Raw genomic sequence first — 20095 nt, 5'->3', positions numbered from 1 at the left:
CCATACAGCAGTTTAACAGGACAGGTTCCACTCAGAACAGGCTCGCCATGGTCGACCAAAGAAGTTGAGTGCACGTGCTCAGCATCATATCCAGAGGTTGTCTTTGGGAAATAGACGTATGAGTGCTGCCAGAATTGCTGCAGAGGTTGAAGGGTGGGGGGGTCAGCCTGTCAGTGCTCAGACCATGCGCCACACACTGCATAAAATTGGTCTGCGGGGCTGTCATCCCAGAAGTAAGCCTCTTCTAAAGATGATGCACAAGAATGCCTGCAAACAGTTTGCTGAAGACATGTGGACTAAGAACACGGAATACTAGATGTCCTGTGGTCTGATGAGACCAAGATAAATGTATTTTGTTCAGATGATGTCAAGCGTGTGTGGAGGCAACTAAGTGAGGAGTACAAAGACAAGTGTGTCTTGCCTACAGTCAAGCAAGGCAGAGGAGGGTGTCATGGTCTGGGGCTGCATGAGTGCTGCCGGCACTGGGGAGCTACAGTTCATTGAGGGAACCATAAATGCCAACATGTACTGTGAAATACCGAAGCAGAGCATGATCCCCTCCCTTCAGAGACTGGGCTGCAGGGCAGTATTCCAACATGATAACGACCTCAAACACACCTCCAAGATGACCACTGCCTTGCTAAAGAAGCTGAGGGTAAAGGTGATGGAATGGCCAAGCATGTTTCAGACCTAAACCCTATTGAGCATCTGTGGTGCATCCTCAAATGGAAGGTGGAGGTGCTCAAGGTCTCTAACATCCAACAGCTCTGAGATGTCATCATGGAGGAGTGGAAGAGGACTCCAGTGGTAACCTCTGAAGCTCTGGGGAACTCCATGCCCAAGAGGGTTAAGGCAGTGCTGGAAATTAATGCTGGCCACACAAAATATTGACACTTTGGACCCAATTTGGACATTTTCACTAAGGGGTGTACTCACTTTTGTTGCCAGCGGTTTAGACATTAATGGCTGTGTGTTGAAGTATTTTGAGGGGACAGCAAGTTTACACCGTTATACAAGCTGTACACTCACTACTTTACATTGTAGCAAAGTGTCATTTCTTCAGCGTTGTCACATGAAAAGATGTAATATAATATTTACAGAAATTTGAGGGGTGCACTCACTTTTGTGAGACACTTTATATATTTTACAGTATATATGAGGGTTCTTAAAAAAAGTTTCCACACTTTTTTATACGTTTCGCAGCCATCTTCACCAGAGCGTGACAACTCTTATACTAAACTGCAAGGTCAGCCAGCAAGCCAGACAGACTAGTCACATCACACTCTCAGACATGACCAATTACTACTCCCCCCGCCCTCACCGTTTCCAACAAAAATATGAAAGTGCGGAAACTTTTTGAAGACCCCTCATATATACGTATAATTGTTATTATATTTGTTGTAGATGACAGGTTCAAACTCCAAAGGGGTTCCAATCCATAATGGCATAATGAAGTTATCTGAGGTTCCAGTTTGGAAGTAGAGTTAAGTACCTCTCTAGGGAACATATCTAAATAGGAAGTGAAATATAACAAACAATTAGCTTTATCTATCTGTTACATCTATCGAAAGATCCTATCAATAAATATAAGGCTTCTCTTACAATTCAGCTACTGAATGCGGCTAAGGCATGCATCCCCTTGTGTTGGAGATCTGAGAACCCGCTGCCAAAGTCCCTGTGGTTTTCCAAAGTCAATGAACTAAGGGGTATTGATAGCTTGGTTTGACAGCTCTCATAATTGGCTGGCAACCATTCAAGGGTATTCCATATATCGCAGGGATAGAGAGGGTAAAAAAGGGGGAGGGGTATGCCTGTATATCAAAAATTATGTACGAGTGAATGTGAAAGATGACATCACTAAGGGAGCAAGGGAGGGGGTGGAATCCTTATGGGTAGAGCTACAAAGGGAGGAAAAAAAGCGCAAAGTAATACTGGGAGTATGCTATAGGCCCCCTAACCAGAGGGAGGAGGCGGACCTCCTATGACAATTTGGATTAGCGGCAAGAATGGGAAGTGTCATTATAATGGGGAATTTTAATTATCCAGATATAGACTGGGTAGTAGGAACCACGCATTCATCTAAGGCTTGCCATTTTATAAATGTCTTGCAAGACAATTTCATGGGTCAGGTGGTAAATGCACCAACTAGAAACAAATGTCCAACAAACTTTCCGACCGGACTCCGGCGGACAATCCGTCCGTGTGTGGGCTGCATTGGACTTCCGACGGACCATTTCCGACGGACTTTAGATTTGAAACCTGCTTCAAATCTTTACATCGTAACTCGGCCGGACTCAGTTCCTAACGGAAAGCCCGTTTGTCTGTATGCTGGTCCGACGGACCAGATATGACACAAGGGCAGGGTACTATATCTTGCGCTCGCTGCAATAGGAAAAACAAAGCGTGAGGGGGAGGCGACGATGTCCCTTGGGTCTGGTGTGGATTTTAAGGGGAACCCCCATCCTGAAAAAACGGTGTGGGGTCCCCCCAAAATCCATACCAGACCCCTATCCGAGCACGCAGCCCGGCCGGTCAGGAAAGGGGGTGGGGACGAGTGAGCCCCCCCTCCTGAACCGTATCAGGCCGCATGCCCTCAACATGGGGAGGTGGGTGCTTTGGAGGAGGGAGGCGCCCTGCGGCCCACATCCAGATTGTGTTGGTTCCGGACGCCTCAGACGACGTCTTGATGACAAAACGCGTAAGGCGTGGCCCCGTGATACGCACACGTCAGCACCTCTCTCATCCAGATTGTGTTGGTTCCGGTTTCAGTTGTCGGGCGGTGGAACGCACGCCTTACCACGCTGCCCTTCGGCTGTGAGCCGGTTATCTATACATTGTTTATAGTTCCAGTTTATGGATTGTACTTTTACCAGTTTTTACCATATGGATTTTCTAAATAAAGTTTCTACTTTTTATGGATTCACACTATGAGGTGTTCCTTTTTTTCACTTCATGTGGATACCCGTTACTGGGGATAACATCACGCCGGAGCAGGATATAGCACCCCTGGACGGAGGATCACGTCCCGGTTCCGCCATCGCAGGACTGTCTGCATATGCCTTTTACCCCTGCAGGGGTTAGGCAGTCCGGTAAGTGTACACACGAGTGGGGGTGTATTGAAGGACGGGACACCAACAGTTGAAGGCTGTGACTACGTTTTTTCCTTCACCAGTGGGACACATTTTTAGGACTCTTTGTGGACTTTTTTCTATTAATATATTTTTTATTAATTTACTTAATTTTTATTAATTTTCTGTTAATTCACTTTTTGTTTTTTGTTTTCATATACATATGAATTGTTTTGCATCGATTGCCTTTATTGTGATTGTTAGTGCACACAGGCAGGGGTTCTCATGCACATTTTTTACCATCCTTCAGGTCTTCACTTTTTATGTGTTTTAGTAATTGCTCATGCGGATCACCATAATTGTTTTCACCATTGTTTATTGTTTTCCATTCCCTAGGTATTTTTATATATAGGGATCACTTTTAAGATATAGACATCAATTTTTACTGCATATGGGATTTTCTACATGCGTTTTTTACATGCGTTTTTAGAGCACTTTGCAATTTTTTCATTATACTTTATAGGTGATTCATTCCACATACAGATTTTTTATATGCACATTAATAATTTTTTATATGCACATTAATATTCTCTTGATATCTCTGACACATTTGTTTTAAATTTACACTCTGTTATTTCGTTATTTTGTTATTTTGGAAGAACTATCACCCATACACATATAGTCGGACAGCGCCAATTCCCCTGCTTAGAATAATTTTAACCTTCTGGATCTCACTTCGGTGATTTTCACTTATAAGGGGGGCAGCAGTCCTTTTTTGTCTATTTTCCTAAGCGCGGAATTTTTGTTATTCATTTCACCTCACTCCAATTAGCTCTTGGAGATCTCATTAGTCTAGGGGTTCACATACTTTTTCCACCTGCACTGTGAATGTTTACATGGTGTGTTCAATAAAAACACAGTAACATTTAATTCTTTGCGTGTTATTAGTTTAAGTAGACTGTGATTGTCTATTTTTGTGACTTAGATGCATATCATTCCAAAAGGGTTCACATACTTTTTATTGCAACTGTATGTACATATATACACTATGTCTTACCCAGCCTGTTGGCTTATGGATCTAAATGGTGTGACCCTCTTGGTTGTCATTTGCTAAATAATGCGTTTTCCTCTTTTGTTTATGTAACTGTAAACCGCAACTTTTTGAAAATAAAGGAATTAAAAAGAGTTGCACATACCTGGTGGTACAGTCTTTATGATGGAGAGTTTAATAAACATACATTAGGACTTTTAAATGGAGAGCAGTTTCCTCTTTCCTTTGAAGGTCTATGTGCGGTGCTGTATTCTCCATTTGGAGCTGAATTATTTTGTTTGGAGTTTTATTTGCCTGAAGTAGGTACCCAGGCTCAATACAAGAAAATTTCAATCCGTTTTCATTTCTCACCTTTTTAACTTTGGCTTCCTTCATTTTGTCCAAAGCAAGCATGATTTTGTCTACTTTGTCTCTTGACTCTAACGCATCCTATGAAAGAGATTGGATAGAGACTTTTTTATTTCCTAGTAATTCAAGTCTTTAGATATGAAACCAAAGTAAAAAGACTTAAAGTGGTTCTCTATTTTTATTAACAATGGCAAACAGTTAGTGTAGGAATGGATATGTTTGCATACCCTTACCTTTACTGCAAGGGCTTCTCTTCTTGTACTTGTCCAAGTCTGGTCATTAAAGGAAAAGTAGGGCCAAAGCTCTTTTGGATCACACAGGTGCAGCATTTTTTAGCTTGTGGGCTAAAGTCTGCTATCCACTGACATTACTGAGCCAGTCCAAGCTCTGGAGAGGTCCCGACTTTAATGTTGGGATCCACCCAGATGTCTGGACCATGAGTCGGCTCAGCCTCTCAGTGAGACGCTGAGAGCCTGGCTCTGTGACATCAGCACAGTCATTACAGGAGTGCAGAATGAACTGCACTGATGTGATCCATAGAAGTACAGCCAAAATAGCTTTGGCTAGACTTCTCTTTGAACTGCAGAAAACCGTTTATAAATGATTTTCTCTGTTATTTTTAAAAAAACTATTATTAAAAATGGCAAGTAAAAGTTGTGTGCTCAGCCTTTTGCTATCACGTTTTTTTGAGGCAGGGAAACTTTCACAGTTCCCAAATTGAAAACTTCCTGAATGAAGTTTGCTACAATTAATGTTTCAGTTCTCTTTTTGAGAGACAAGATAGGCGACTATGCAAAATCTACATAATAAGCCAAAAGTCAAGTCATTTATAATACTTATAATGCTTACATTGAAGTCCTTTTTAATATTTATAATACATATAACCTAGATCTATGTGGCACACATACATCATATTTGATGACTGGAATAGACTTCCTGCAGAGGTAGTGAGTCAGCCAACAGTAATTGGTTTGAAACATGCTTGGGACAAACATTGATCTATACTCAGACAAAAAAAAGTTAAAAAAGTTAAAAAAGTTAAAAGTTAAAAAGTAAAAAAATAAAATAAGCAAAAAAACTAAAACAAAAACAAAACATGTACAGTCAGGTTCATAAATAGTGGGACATCGACACAATTCTAATCTTTTTGGCTCTATACACCACCACAATGGATTTGAAATGAAACGAACAAGATGTTTTTTACTTTGAGGGTATTTACATCCAAATCAGGTGAACGGTGTAGGAATTGCAACAGTTTGTATATGTGCCTCCCACTTTTTAAGGGACCAGAAGTAATGGGACAATTGGCTGCTCAGCTGTTCCATGGCAAGGTGTGTGTTATTCCCTCATTATCCCATTTACAAGGAGCAGATAAAAGGTCCAGAGTTCATTTGAAGTGTGCTATTTGCATTTGGAATCTATTGCTGTCAACTCTCAATATGAGATCCAAAGAGCTGTCACTATCAGTGAAGCAAGCCATCATTAGGCTGAAAAAACAAAACAAACCCATCAGAGAGATAGCAAAAACATTAGGTGTGGCCAAATCAACTGTTTGGAACATCCTTAAAAAGAAAGAACGCTCCAGTGAGCTCAGCAACACCAAAAGACCCGGAAGACCACGGAAAACAACTGTGGTGGATGACTGAAGAATTCTTTCCCTGGTGAATAAAACACCCTTTACAACAGTTGACCAGATCAAGAACACTCTCCAGGAGGTAGGTGTATGTGTGTCAAAGTCAACAATCAAGAGAAGACTTTACCAGAGTGAATACAGAGGGTTCACCACAAGATGTAAACCATTGGTGAGCCTCAAAAACAGGAAGGCCAGATTAGAGTTTGCCAAACAACATCTAAAAAAGCCTTCACAGTTCTGGAACAACATCCTATGGACAGATGAGACCAAGATCAACTTGTACCAGAGTGATGGGAAGAGAAGAGTATGGAGAAGGAAAGGAACTGCTCATGATCCAAAGCATACCACCTCATCAGTGAAGCATGGTGGTGGTAGTGTCATGGCGTGGGCATGTTTGGCTGCCAATGAAACTGGTTCTCTTGTATTTATTGATGATTTGACTGCTGACAAAAGCAGCAGGATGAATTCTGAAGTGTTTTGGGCAATATTATCTGCTCATATTCAGCAAAATGCTTCTGAACTCATTGGACGGAGCTTCACAGTGCAGATGGACAATGACCCGAAGTATACTGCGAAAGCAACCAAAGAGTTTTTTAAGGGAAAGAAGTGGAATGTTATGCAATGGCCAAGTCAATCACCTGACCTGAATCCAATTGAGCATGCATTTCACGTGCTGAAGACAAAACTGAAGGGAAAATGCCCCAAGAACAAGCAGGAACTGAAGACAGTTGCAGTAGAGGCCTGGCAGAGCATCACCAGGGATGAAACCCAGCGTCTGGTGATGTCTATGCGTTCCCGACTTCAGGCTGTAATTGACTGCAAAGGATTTGCAACCAAGTATTAAAAAGTGAAAGTTTGATGGATGATTGTTAATCTGTTGTAATTCCTACACCGTTCACCTGATTTGGATGTAAATTAAAGCTGAAAGTCTGCAGTTAAAGCACATCTTGTTCGTTTCATTTCAAATCCATATTGGTGGTGTATGGAGCCAAGAAGATTAGAGTTGTGTCGATGTCCCAATATTTATGGACCTGACTGTATAAAAAAAAAAAAAGACCAGTTTCATGGTCTTTTTCTGCCATCAATTTTCTATATTTCTGGTAGTTCTGTCAATGCACACACAGACAAGATGTAGAAATTACATACAGGAAGGTAAACTGTGTCTTCTTTCTGGGCTAGATTGGCTCCCTAGAGTCAGGAATGGGGTTTACTGTTTAAAAATGGGTTCTGTCCTGTATAAAAAGGCCCAAACATCATATATAATATCTGGTTTTGGTGTTCAATTCTTTATTGTCAATTACAAATTACATATGCTGATACAGGAAGATGACATGGGACAGGACTGTTCTGAAGAACATACGGTATGTACTATCACTTCATGGTGCCTAAACTGTGTTAGTGAAGCTTTATATGTACGCTTAGTCTTGCAATGACAGGTTTACTTTAGCTACTAACCTAAAAATATTGCAAATCTGTCATGGAAGAAATTTGAAAGTGGCCATGGCTGACCTCCTTCTGAAAATGCTAACTCCTTGACTGTCATACAAACCTCAAGATTTTACTCATGACAGGTTTTCATTAGGAAGTGGAAACCTGTTGGTATGAAAATCGGTATATGGACACCTGCTGCACACAGAAGGTTACAATTTAAAGATCAACTTGTTACAGCTGAGGTTAAAGCTGGCCATAGACTAGACACCATTCACACCTGAGCATTGCGGGAACGCACGTTCCTGCTTGCGCTTTTTTTGCACATTTTGTTCATGTTAATGCAGGTTGTGCCTTCAGTGGGCTGCCCCACATGCGACATACACCCCAAAGTAGCTCCAGAACTATTTTGGCCATGGAGCGTTGTGTGCTTTTTCAGTGCGTGGTTTGTTGCGTTGACAAACATGAGACAAAACACACCTTGGCTACCTGCGCTTGGGGTGCCATTCGTTTATGGCAACTCAAGTGCGTCCAGTGTTTCCAGCACATTTTTGAAACGCAGGCAAAGTGCACTTTTTTATGTTTAGGAAATGCGCAGGTGTGAATGCAGCGAGGGCAGCTTGGTTTGTACAATTGGACTACCCAAGAATTTTAATTTGCGCATTAACATGCATGCTTAAATTGACCATGTTTGCTTGCCTATGCCTGTTGAGGCACAAGTGCTGCCAGATCAGTATCGTCATCAGTGTTGCGTTATATCAGTAGAAAATATTGGCAATCCATGCTGCTGATTTATCTAAGATGTGCTGTATAGAGTGTCAACTGGGATCTGAATGTAGCCACAGATATGAGGATTGCTGCCTACCTGTGCCAACTTATACCAATGACTTCCTTTGTCTTCTTTCTAATTTATTAAGAGGGGTTTGCAGCTGGATGTATTGCATTGTGTGTAAATGTCAGTTTATTGTACAGGACCCACAGAAATACAATGTTGTCTTAGATAGGCTTCATTACCTACTACAAGGCTCAAAATAAAGGGAGCATTTCTCCCAAACAGGCCTACAGTATATCACTTTGCAAAATATTGATTGATACTTTGAAGTATGCAGTACCTTTGCTGTTGGCTCCTCTGGGTCAGGTGGTGGAGGAGGTAGGTCCATTTCCCATTCACTAGGGGGTGGTGGTGGTAAAAAGGACAGGTCATCTGTGGAACCAGTGGGCAGGTCATGCGTAAAATCAGGAATATTGTATGCAAACGAGTCCACATTGGAGGAGAAAGCTACGCTGTTGGAGATCTGGTTGTTCACTTTCATTTCAGCATCCTTGCAGTCGGCCACAAGTTCAGCCATTAACGCATCCAGATCATTGTCTTCTAGAGTGTTTAGTGAGTCTGCACAGAAGTACAAGATCCAATAAATTCTTGACAGCATTGTTCAGGCTGTATGACTGTTTTATAATCAAGAGGTTAAAATTTGCACTGCAGCTATTCTGATAAATCTGATGTTCAAAATGTAGTCCAGATTGTATTCAGAAAAAAACAATTCAATGTATTTTTAATATTGCTTGTATAACTACCAGACATTTCTCTGTATGTTATGTCCCTACAAATCCCAGTAAAGCAAAAAATCAGACCAAGAGTGCTCATTATTGCATTGTGAGCTAATCTGGCACTACTGTCTTGGGCAGAGTTATATGTCTCATGTTTCAAACCCTGGATGAAAGAAGGTGAGATATTTAGGTTGTATTCAGGAAGAGAACCTTACAAGGGCTTTGTTTCTCTTTTATCATGATCCATCAAGCAAATTAGAGGAATGGTGAAGAGATGGGCGCTACTTGATCTTTAATAGGCATCATACCCTAAACTACAAGTGCCCATGGTAGCATATTTTCAGCTTGTTGGTGAGAGCCTGGATGTCTTGTTCAATGTCTGCATTTGACACTCAATTTCTTGGGCTGTGTGCTGAGGCTCAACTCTTGTTACCGCCTAGTCCTGGCTGGTATGACACTTGCTTGACATGTGGTGCTATAGTGATTTTTTCTGACGTATCCTCATCCTATTAGGCAACCAGCTCTATAATCTAATAATAAGTGCCTAGGGGTGCCTTAGTTCCAGTCTATATACCAAAACTTACAGGAAAGGTAACTGAAAAATTAAAAAAGGGTGCAGCAGAATTGGAGTCTAGAGTTAACTAAAATTGTTTGTATGAACACAAAATCCCATGGTTCTACACAATAATGGCACGAAGAATAGGAAACAAAAAAAATATTCTTTAAAGTAGGGCTAAAGGCTCTTTTTTATATATATATACATACATATGAGGTACATACTACTTCTACAATATGACCATGTGTGGCCACATTATCCTGCCCTTGATAAGTCTTGTACTCTTTATAGTTAGCTCAGCTAAAAGTTAATGATACCCAACAAATTAAGGCCCCTTTCACACTAGCGGTCCAATCATCCATTTTTCAGGCGGATCTGATCGGGTTCTCCATTCACCCCCTTGGAGCAGCGAGTGTAAATGGACATGTGTCCGTTTACACTTGCTTACATCCAATCCGATCTGATCTGCTAAAAACAGACAGACGAGGGTCTGTTCCCCTTCTGTGCACGGACAGACAGTCCATTTACATCTGACTGCCCATAGAAGAGAATGGGCTGTGTCTGTGTCCGCTCTGCATAAGTTACGTGGACACGGATCAGTCATCCGCCTGCTCATGTGAAAGGGACCCGATACATCACTTTGTACCCTTTAACCTCAACATGAACCCTTAACCTAGCCATTAACCCTGATTAACAACTAAATTCAGAAACCTAGCCATTAAAAGTATAACCAAAGGCAAAACTTTTTAAAAGATTTTGGATAGAATGGAGAGAAATTAGAACACCCATCAGGTTTTTTTGCTGTCTCTGCTAGGAAGATTTGCCCCCTCTATTTGTCCTTTTTACCGTTATTATCTAGAGTCCTGGGTTGTCCTCAGAACAGGAGTAGGAGTAGAGGGTAAAACTTCCAATGAGGACACTAGTTTTGGTGTCAACCAGGAATTTCCGCTCATTTCCTCTTTTGGCAATGGGTCATGAGGTAAAGGGAAATCTCCTTAATTGGACACAGATGGCAAACAAATGGACAGGGTTATAACCCTCCCTTATGTTATCTGAAATGGAAAAAAGAGCTTTGCATTTAGTTCTTTCTAATGATATAATACTTACCAATAGAAAAATTACTTATAAACATAAAGGTTCAGGCAGTAATCCTAACCCTACCTTTACTAACAGTTAAGTTGAATTTCTAAAGAAGTAAAGAATGTTCATTTGTTTTATACAATTTTATAAAATTAATAAGGAAATGTAGTATTCAGTTTGAATACTTCATCATGAGCAATGGATAAACCAAAAGAAAACCAGGATTTTGCTTGCACAATTGGATGTTTAAAAAAGTTGACATTCACTTTGCTAATCTAGCTTTAATAAATTGACTCCAATGAGTCACTAACTTGAAACAAATATGCAGGACAGGAATTTAGACTTTCCAGGTTTTTGTAAAAGCATGCAAGTTCCAGGTCAGTTAAATACGAAGTAGTCACATCAAAGTCAGAAGGACAGCTCTAAAGTCGGCAGTGACAGCTCCCATATTTGTATCGTGCACAGGTTCCTGTTTAAAGAAAATTTCTGGCAGTTACAATAGACGTTTATTATTATTACTTTTAAGCAGATATTCATCTGAGATGCCAAAAAGCCCTCACTCACTTTTTTTTAACATGCATTGTTGGGATTATGCACATGGATTATTTTCCTTCAGGGCTCAGATGTTGACACTCATGTTTTATGTGTTGCTTTCTGAATAATGCCCCCCAGACACCCAGTGAATGCAGACTGCACAATGGAGTATCCCTACTGTGCTGCAGGGCTGGCTAGTACTGCACAGACACACCAGTCTGTGACTAATTCTGGGGTGAACAGCAGTCACCATACAACACACACCACTAACCCTAACCCTAAGGTACTATCATATTTGAGTCTGAACAATAGTCCATAGTGGACATTTTATAACTTATTTTTATATAATTAGACATGAAAACACATTCAATTTTATTACTCAATAAAATGTGAACAGTTTGTAGGTATGAACATAATCCTATGTAAGATGTACGGTACTGTATGTAACCGATAGATTAATTTTATTGGGCTCACTATGTGTTTACCAGCATGATGTACCATAATCAGTAACTAATACTTACCAAAATCTTTAAAACCAAATAAAACATTTCCATCTGTACCAGCCTTGGTGGTTGTGGGGGGCGGAGGGCTTTCTACAGCCAGACTCTGCAATCAAAAAGGATAATTTAAGTATCATTCTTCAAATATTCCACAAGACTACGAAATGTTACTAGTCTGAATTTGTCTGAGCATTCAAAGTGATCATCTAAACCAAATGTGCCTACAGACAAAAGCATATTATAAGTATCATTCTTCAAATATTCCACAACACTACGAAATGTTGCTAGTCTGAATTCTTCTTAGCATTCAAAGTGATCATCTAAACCAAATGTGCCTACAGATACTAGGGAATGTTCATCCTTAATGTTCAGATTCAGGAATGTTCACATTTGTAGGCATCTCTATGACCCTTGCTGACAATCTTTGGCGAAGCCTGCTGGGGGAAAAGTTGATAGACTTGGATGGATTTTCCTAACCATTCACCATTGTATCGTCTAAGTCTAACTTTATGGTGTTCTCCCTTCCCTCCTCTGTAGACACAGATATGCAAGTAAGCTTGTTGGAGGCCTGTATGCAGGCAGGCTGCTTATTGCTAGTTATTTAGCAGCTGGACCAGGTGAAGGGGGGAAAAATTAAGTGTGTGTGCTCAGTTCCCAGGCTTTTTGGATCCAGCCTACTCACCAGTAATATAAATATGGGAGAAGGCTGTGTTCAGGGCTCTTTCATGGCTTCCTGTTAACTCTCAGGACAAGAAATGCTGTTCAATCGTGTGGATGAGACACCGGGGTTATGGAGGACATCAAAGCATGGGAAGCCCCAAGGTGGCCTACTACCTTGCAGAGGTATGCCTGGCTAGCCATTCAGTTGTAGTTAGGGTTAGGAAATCAACTCTGCTCACACTGAACTGTAATGCCAAAGACTTCATAGTAAAGTCTCATCAACTGTTTTAGGCCTTTTCTGAAGTTATTCAAAAGGGGTGCATGTTGGTTCTGGCGTATCCCAAGAACCAGGGTCTGTAAAGCACAAAGGGGTATAAAGTTCCACTACTACAAAAGGGTTAACTCGTAAGGCAAGGAGGAGGAATGTAGTTGCCAAGAGTAACCAAGTACTAGTTCAAGAAACAAGCAACCGTCGACAGGTCCTCTGGTAATGAGGGGTTTGTTGTCCTGGCTCCCTCCCTATCCAGTAGAAACTGGAACGAAACCCTTGTCACAAATATTTATGACCTGGTCACATGGGTACGGGAGCGAAGGAGTTAATTTGTGTACCCATGAGGCCCGTACTATGTGCACAGCGGGACCCCATTCTGTCACTGGGAGTGATGTAACAGAGGTACACTTGACTGGTGGAGGTGGTGCAGGCTCAGCAGCTGGAAAAGAAAATAGGGAAATTGGCGCTGCCTTACTCAAATAAATTTTCCCAAATCTTACTAGTAATGAATAAGTGTGTAAAACAAAAAAGGTTACAAGTATTAAGTAAGTGTGTAAAATAAAAATGGGGGTACTTTTGTGAGTGACTTCCCCTACATTTGTGCTATAATTTATAAATACGTGAAAAATATATATTTTATTAAAAGTAAACGTGCGACTCCTCTGTGTGACTTAAATAAATATCATGATGTGTAAATATGATTAAAATGTGCTCCACCTCTATTCCAACGTATCAAAAAATGTCAATCATTAACTTACTATAGTATTAATGCCACAAAATCAAGGGTTAACATTAACCATGTAAGGGTCTCCTTATATCCCTTATAAATGTGGTACCAAAAAGTGCACTGTGCAAAAAATAGATTAAAGTGCATTAAACTTATATATATTAAATTACATAAAGCCTCAATTCATATGAGCAAACCCATGAGGGCATAAATCCAAACATTAATGTTCATATAAAAAGTACATCTGTGGACAATGAAAGTCCCTAAAATGAGTACCAAACCAGGGAAAAAACTCTTAATAAAGTCTATTTTGGAAGAAAAAATATTTAGGTACGTCAGGATCAATTATCATGCATTCCCAGCTGTCCAGGGGGTAGTAGTAAGTGACTCCTGTGCATATAGAAACTGGTGACTTCAAGTGCTCCCCCCCGTGCTCCCCCACTCACCGGACTCCGTCACCCTCAAAGGGGTACTAAGCAAGAGAGTGGGTGCCTCAGGATGGCTGCTGTTGTGGGATGTCCCTCTACCGCTCTGCTTGTTCGTTCATAGATCCCTCCTTATGTGCTGGTAATGAGGTTCCCCTTATCCGGATCTGGATGTATTCACTATTTACCACCTCCGTGCTGTTAAAGACTCCCTCAATGAAGCTGGGTCAAACAGGTCCAGAGCAGATGCCGTCCAAGGCCACCTGCCGTCCAAGGTGGCCTTGGAAGGCATCTGCTCTGGACCTGTTTGACCCAGCTTCATTGAGGGAGTCTTTAACAGCACGGAGGTGGTAAATAGTGAATACATCCAGATCCGGATAAGGGGAACCTCATTACCAGCACATAAGGAGGGATCTATGAACGAACAAGCAGAGCGGTAGAGGGACATCCCACAACAGCAGCCATCCTGAGGCACCCACTCTCTTGCTTAGTACCCCTTTGAGGGTGACGGAGTCCGGTGAGTGGGGGAGCACGGGGGGGAGCACTTGAAGTCACCAGTTTCTATATGCACAGGAGTCACTTACTACTACCCCCTGGACAGCTGGGAATGCATGATAATTGATCCTGACGTACCTAAATATTTTTTCTTCCAAAATAGACTTTATTAAGAGTTTTTTCCCTGGTTTGGTACTCATTTTAGGGACTTTCATTGTCCACAGATGTACTTTTTATATGAACATTAATGTTTGGATTTATGCCCTCATGGGTTTGCTCATATGAATTGAGGCTTTATGTAATTTAATATATATAAGTTTAATGCACTTTAATCTATTTTTTGCACAGTGCACTTTTTGGTACCACATTTATAAGGGATATAAGGAGACCCTTACATGGTTAATGTTAACCCTTGATTTTGTGGCATTAATACTATAGTAAGTTAATGATTGACATTTTTTGATACGTTGGAATAGAGGTGGAGCACATTTTAATCATATTTACACATCATGATATTTATTTAAGTCACACAGAGGAGTCGCACGTTTACTTTTAATAAAATATATATTTTTCACGTATTTATAAATTATAGCACAAATGTAGGGGAAGTCACTCACAAAAGTACCCCCATTTTTATTTTACACACTTACTTAATACTTGTAACCTTTTTTGTTTTACACACTTATTCATTACTAGTAAGATTTGGGAAAATTTATTTGAGTAAGGCAGCGCCAATTTCCCTATTTTCTTTTCCAGTACATCTAATTAACTCCTAATTAGGAATTAATTAAGGGAAGGCAGCAGCCCTGTTAAAATCCTAAGCGCAGACTCTCAATCTATTATTGCAGGCTCAGCAGCGTCCCCCTAATGCAGGGGTCTCAAAATGATGGCACTCCAGCTGTTGCAAAACTACAAGTCCCATGACGCATTGCAAGGCTGACATTTACAAACATGACTCCCACAGACAGAGGCATGATGAGACTTGTAGTTTTGCAACAGCCCGAGAACCACCAGTTTGAGACCCCTGCCCTAATGCAACATAAATTAAGTTACCGTGTGTAGTGACATAGTGACAAGGAACAAGGCACTCCACAGAGGAACTCTGTAATATTACTACTGCACACAGTGAAGGCTCATCTCTAAGTTGGGGAACTGCCTTAATGTTAGACTTTTCACATGACCACAGTCTCCAACCGATACTGGGCATTAATGAGCGTTCTCTGTGCGAACGGTACCCCCACGTGCAGGGAAAAGATGACCCCGCCCACATGTAGGCAGCTAAACAAACTATATACAGATAAATAAAGTCATGTGAAATAAAATAAAGAATGATTTTAATGAATACATGTTAATATACCTTAAAAGGGTATTAAACCCAAATGCACCATTATAATATACCAAATATATATACAAAATATATTTTTTTTTGTTTTTTGTTTATAAGATTGATATACTGAATATTATAATTTACTAGGCTATATACTGCCCTCAGGGGGTTTTCCTAACAACCGTGTGTGGCCTTGATGTACCATTTTTCATCCTCTGGACCCCTCGGTTTGGGACTGAGCATCCTTGAGCCCTTTTATTTGCTTTGCTTTGTGAGTTAGTGAGTACTAGATATAGTTTTTGAGAATAAGCAATAGAAATGTTACTTCCAGAGGTATACGCTTTATAAGGTTTTGTAAGCAATTGTGATTCGCTTTTGATACACCACAGGATCTCCCGAGGAAGCCATTTTTGGCGAAACAAGTAGAGATCAAGACCCAGAATCTGTTTGTTATATGTTATACTGTACTGTATACAATTTTGGGCTAGACATTTATGAAGTATACATGAGCTATTGTTACCTCACTTGATTTTGAAGTATCATGAATAAACTTTGTACATTAAATTCTAGTGCTCATTTCCTTTATTCAGCAGTTATGTGTGGCAACCTATAAAGTCCTCCTATTCTGTTGTTCCTGTTGAGTCTATATATTTTTGGATGCAGTGCCACTTCAATGGTTTGTGTTTTATCTTGCACATTTATTATAGAGCAACTTACCAATTCTTAGGTGTGATGGCTGCATTCGTTTTATTTTTTAGGCTTTCTTTCTTCTATTTTCATCTGGTGATCTGACCAGTAAGTTTGTTGTTTTTCAAGAGAACAAGCGCTTTTGCTGGTGTATCGGTTACAGGGATGAGACAAACCATTCAACACTGGCAGGGATGCTTACAATAATCGGTTGTATTTATTTATATAAAACCTTCATTCCAAAATGAAAAAAAAACAGTTTGCTGTAACTGCTCATAAATTGTTAGTTGGAATTTGGCTTCATTTTGTTAGTGTATTTAAATCTGCCAGTCTATCTAACACTCCCCTCCTCCAGACTGACAATGCTGCTGTTCAAATGTGCCTCCTTTGCTCCTTCATCTAAAGTAGAGGCATTTTAATACAGGAAGTGTGTTACCGGTCAGATCACTAGGTAAAAACAGGAGGAAAAAAACCTATGAATAGGAAAACTAATGCAGCTACCACATTTAATGATTTGTAGGCTGCAACACTGTATATTACATTTTTGGTTTAGGGTTCTGGCACTTTTTGTTTACAAGTTCAAATTAGTATTTTTTGCTAGAAAATTACTTATAACCCCTAAACATTATATATATTTTTTAACAGAGACCTTAGGGAATAAGATGGAGATCATTGCAATTTAAAAAAAAAAAAACACAATATATACCCCAATTTTTGGTAAAATATTAAAGATGATGTTATGCAGATTAAACAGATACCCAACATGTCACAATTTAAAATTGCGCACAGTCGGAGCATGGCGACAAAATACGGTACCTGAAAATCTCCATAGGCGACGGTTTAATTTTTTTTACAGGTTACCTGTTTAGAGTTACAGAGGAGGTCTAGTGCTACAATTATTGCTCTCTCCCTAACGTTCACAGAAATACCTTATATGTGTGGTGGTGCAACACTGAGGGATGGGGACATTTAAAAAAAAAAATTCTAATTTAGTTTATGTTTTATTTTTACACTATCCCTTTAATTTTTTTGTATCACTTTTATTCCTAATACAAGGAATGTAAACATACCTTGTAATAGAAATAAGGATGACAGGTCCTCTTTATGGAGAGATCTGGGGTTAAAAAGAACCCAAATCTCTTCTCAACCTTTAAAGGCAAAAGATCAACAAAAGAAAAAAAAAAAAAGTTTGATCTTTTGCTTTAAAAATAAATACATTTACTTCTGCCCCAGACCGGAAGTGATGTTATGATGTCACTACAGTTCCAAGGCCATAGAGGCAATCAGAGACGATCTGATCTCTGGTAGCCTCTGTGACCAGCCGGCCACACCGTCGGATCGTTTCTCGTTGCGCAGGTGAAAACAGTAAGCCTGAGAAACACCAGCGACCCCTCCCCCCTCTTCCGCCACTTCGGAAAGTGATCCAGTGGCTAACGAGCCGCTTGAACCGATTTCATGAGAAAGCCAGCTGAAAAAAAACGTATCGCGGTTGGTTGTTACCACTTGATCACACAATATTATTGGAATACAGTAGTTTTTGCAAAAGTGCCCCAGGTCATAGGTCAAGGAGAGATATACCAGGCTGTCACTGTCAGTGTCACACATGCTTCTGCAGCTTATACATAGTCACTGCTTCAGCTGTTGTCAATCTCCTTGCCTGCCAGTGAGCACTGAGGGCTGGTTCACACTGGTTCACGCCGACTTCGAGAGCACAAGTCAAATGACATATCAGAATCAATGGTTTCCTATGAGAGTCATCTTAACTGGTCCGACTTGTGTACTTGTGTCAGTCCAACATTGAAAAAGGTTCCTGCACTATTTTGGTCTGACTTGGGGGCAATTTCAGCCCATTGATTTGAATGGAAGTCCATCCAAGTCGGATCATCATCTTAACTGATCCGACTTGTGGCATGCGACTTGTGCTCTGAGGATCTTGAGGGGGTACCCCACACCAAAATTAAAATTAAAAATACGGTGTAGGGTCCCCCCCCCCCCAGGACCTCACCAGGCCCTTTGAGTCTTGTGTGGATCTTAAGAGGGAACCCCACGCTGTTTTGTTTTTTAAAATTTTGGCGTGGGGGTCCCCCCCTCCAAGACCATACCAGACAATTTAGTCTGTATAGATTTTGAAGGGAAACCCCACGCCAAAACAATAAAAAGAAATGGCGTAGGGTCCTTCCCACAATCCATACCAGAACTGTATCCGAGCACACAGCCTGGCAGACCAGGACCACAGGCCACATACCCTCAACATGGGGGGGTGGGTGCTTTGGGACAGGGGGGCTCTTCCCCCCACCCCAAAGCACCTCGTCCCAATGCAGTCTTGCAGTGCATTATGGGACGCTCGAATTTGCTGCGAACGGCCCACAAAATTTGCGGTTTGGCAAACAGGTGAACACTCGATGTTCGAAGGGTTCGAAGCTCATCCCTAGGTATTTCCAAAGACTCCAACATGAGTGTTCCAATTAGGAAAACCTGTATAACTTACATATACGGCGGTAAGGTGGCTCTCCTGCACCGGATCACATACCTAGTACGTGATCCGAAACTTCCGGGTATTGGGTGCACCGCTGGAGACCCGCCCCCACTGTGATTATACACAGCGAAGCTGATCTGTGGGTACCGCGGATTCGATGTCTGCCAGCACCAGCCGATCGTTAGGCAGAGAGCCAGAATGGACATCTGTCTATGTAAACAAGGCAGATCGCTGTTCTGACAGAAGGAAAGGTATGGAATTTGTGCCCCTGCAAAGCAGGGAATAAATTCCATCTCTTCCCCCAGTAAAAGCACCTCCCACAGTAAATTAAAACACTGGCTAGGAACACAGTTAACCCTTTGATCACCCTGGATGTTTACCCCATTCCAAGCCAGTATCATTTGTACAGTGACAGTGCATATTTTTAGTACTAATCACTTTATTAGTGTCACTGGTCCCCAAAAAGTGTCAAAAGTGTCAGCTAGTGTCCGACTGTCTGCAATATCACAGTCCCGCTAAAAGTCGCTGATCATCGCCATTACTAGTTAAAAAAAAATTCATAAAAATAGTAGATGCTATAACTTTTGCGCAAACCAATCAGTATACGTTTATTGGGATTTTTTTTAAACAAAAACATGTAGCAGAATACATATTGGCCTAAATTGATAAAAAAAATATATTTTTTTTCAATTTTTTATTGGATATGTTTTATAACAGAAAGTAAAAACATTGTTTTTTTTCACAATTGTGGGTCTTTTTTTATTTATAGCGCAAAAAATAGAAACCGCAGAGGTGATCAAATACCACCAAAAAAAAAGCCCTATGTGTGGGAAAAAAAAGGACATAAATTTTATTTGGGTACATCGTTGTATAACCGCGCAATTGTCAGTTAAAATATTGCCGTTTTGCAAAAAATGGCCTGGTTAGGAAGGGGGTTGAATCTTTTGGAGGTCAAAGTGACAGGTCCGCTTTAAGCCTCTATTCACACTATTCGTTTACTTCAAATGTTACCCCAATGCACCTTACCAGCACACCGCAATGCATGTGTATTTCAGCGCACCACAGTACACACCTGTAAACTGTCTGTATATTGTGGTGTACTGCTCTTAAAAAAAAAAATCTGGAAGTTTATTAAAATCTGTGTTGCGTATTAAAAAAGTGTTGTGTTAAAGTGGAACTTTAGTCAGAAAATTAATTCCTGCTAGATCACAGGATGGCACCTTTTGCAGGTATAGCTATGTAAAACATTAAAGTGACTGTAAGGGTTCGTTTTTCTTTTTT

General features: G+C 40.6%; 1 protein-coding gene across 2 annotated transcripts in view; it reads right to left on the bottom strand.

The window, feature by feature from the left end:
- APBB1IP (amyloid beta precursor protein binding family B member 1 interacting protein) overlaps positions 1–20095 on the bottom strand; it is a 199085-nt gene that overhangs the window by 103177 nt on the left and 75813 nt on the right. For both annotated transcript variants that reach the window (XM_073629794.1, XM_073629795.1), the window contains exons 3-5: positions 11768–11852; positions 8641–8918; positions 4471–4548 (exon numbers count right to left, since the gene is read on the bottom strand). In XM_073629794.1, coding sequence (XP_073485895.1) covers positions 4471–4548; positions 8641–8918; positions 11768–11852 — 441 coding nt within the window. The remainder of the gene's footprint in view (positions 1–4470; positions 4549–8640; positions 8919–11767; positions 11853–20095) is intronic.

This window comes from Aquarana catesbeiana, linkage group LG05, assembly GCF_042186555.1.
Source record: "Aquarana catesbeiana isolate 2022-GZ linkage group LG05, ASM4218655v1, whole genome shotgun sequence".
NCBI lineage: Eukaryota > Metazoa > Chordata > Amphibia > Anura > Ranidae > Aquarana > Aquarana catesbeiana.
The sequence above is the reverse complement of the archived record's forward strand: the minus strand, read 5'-3'. Positions and strand labels throughout refer to the sequence as shown.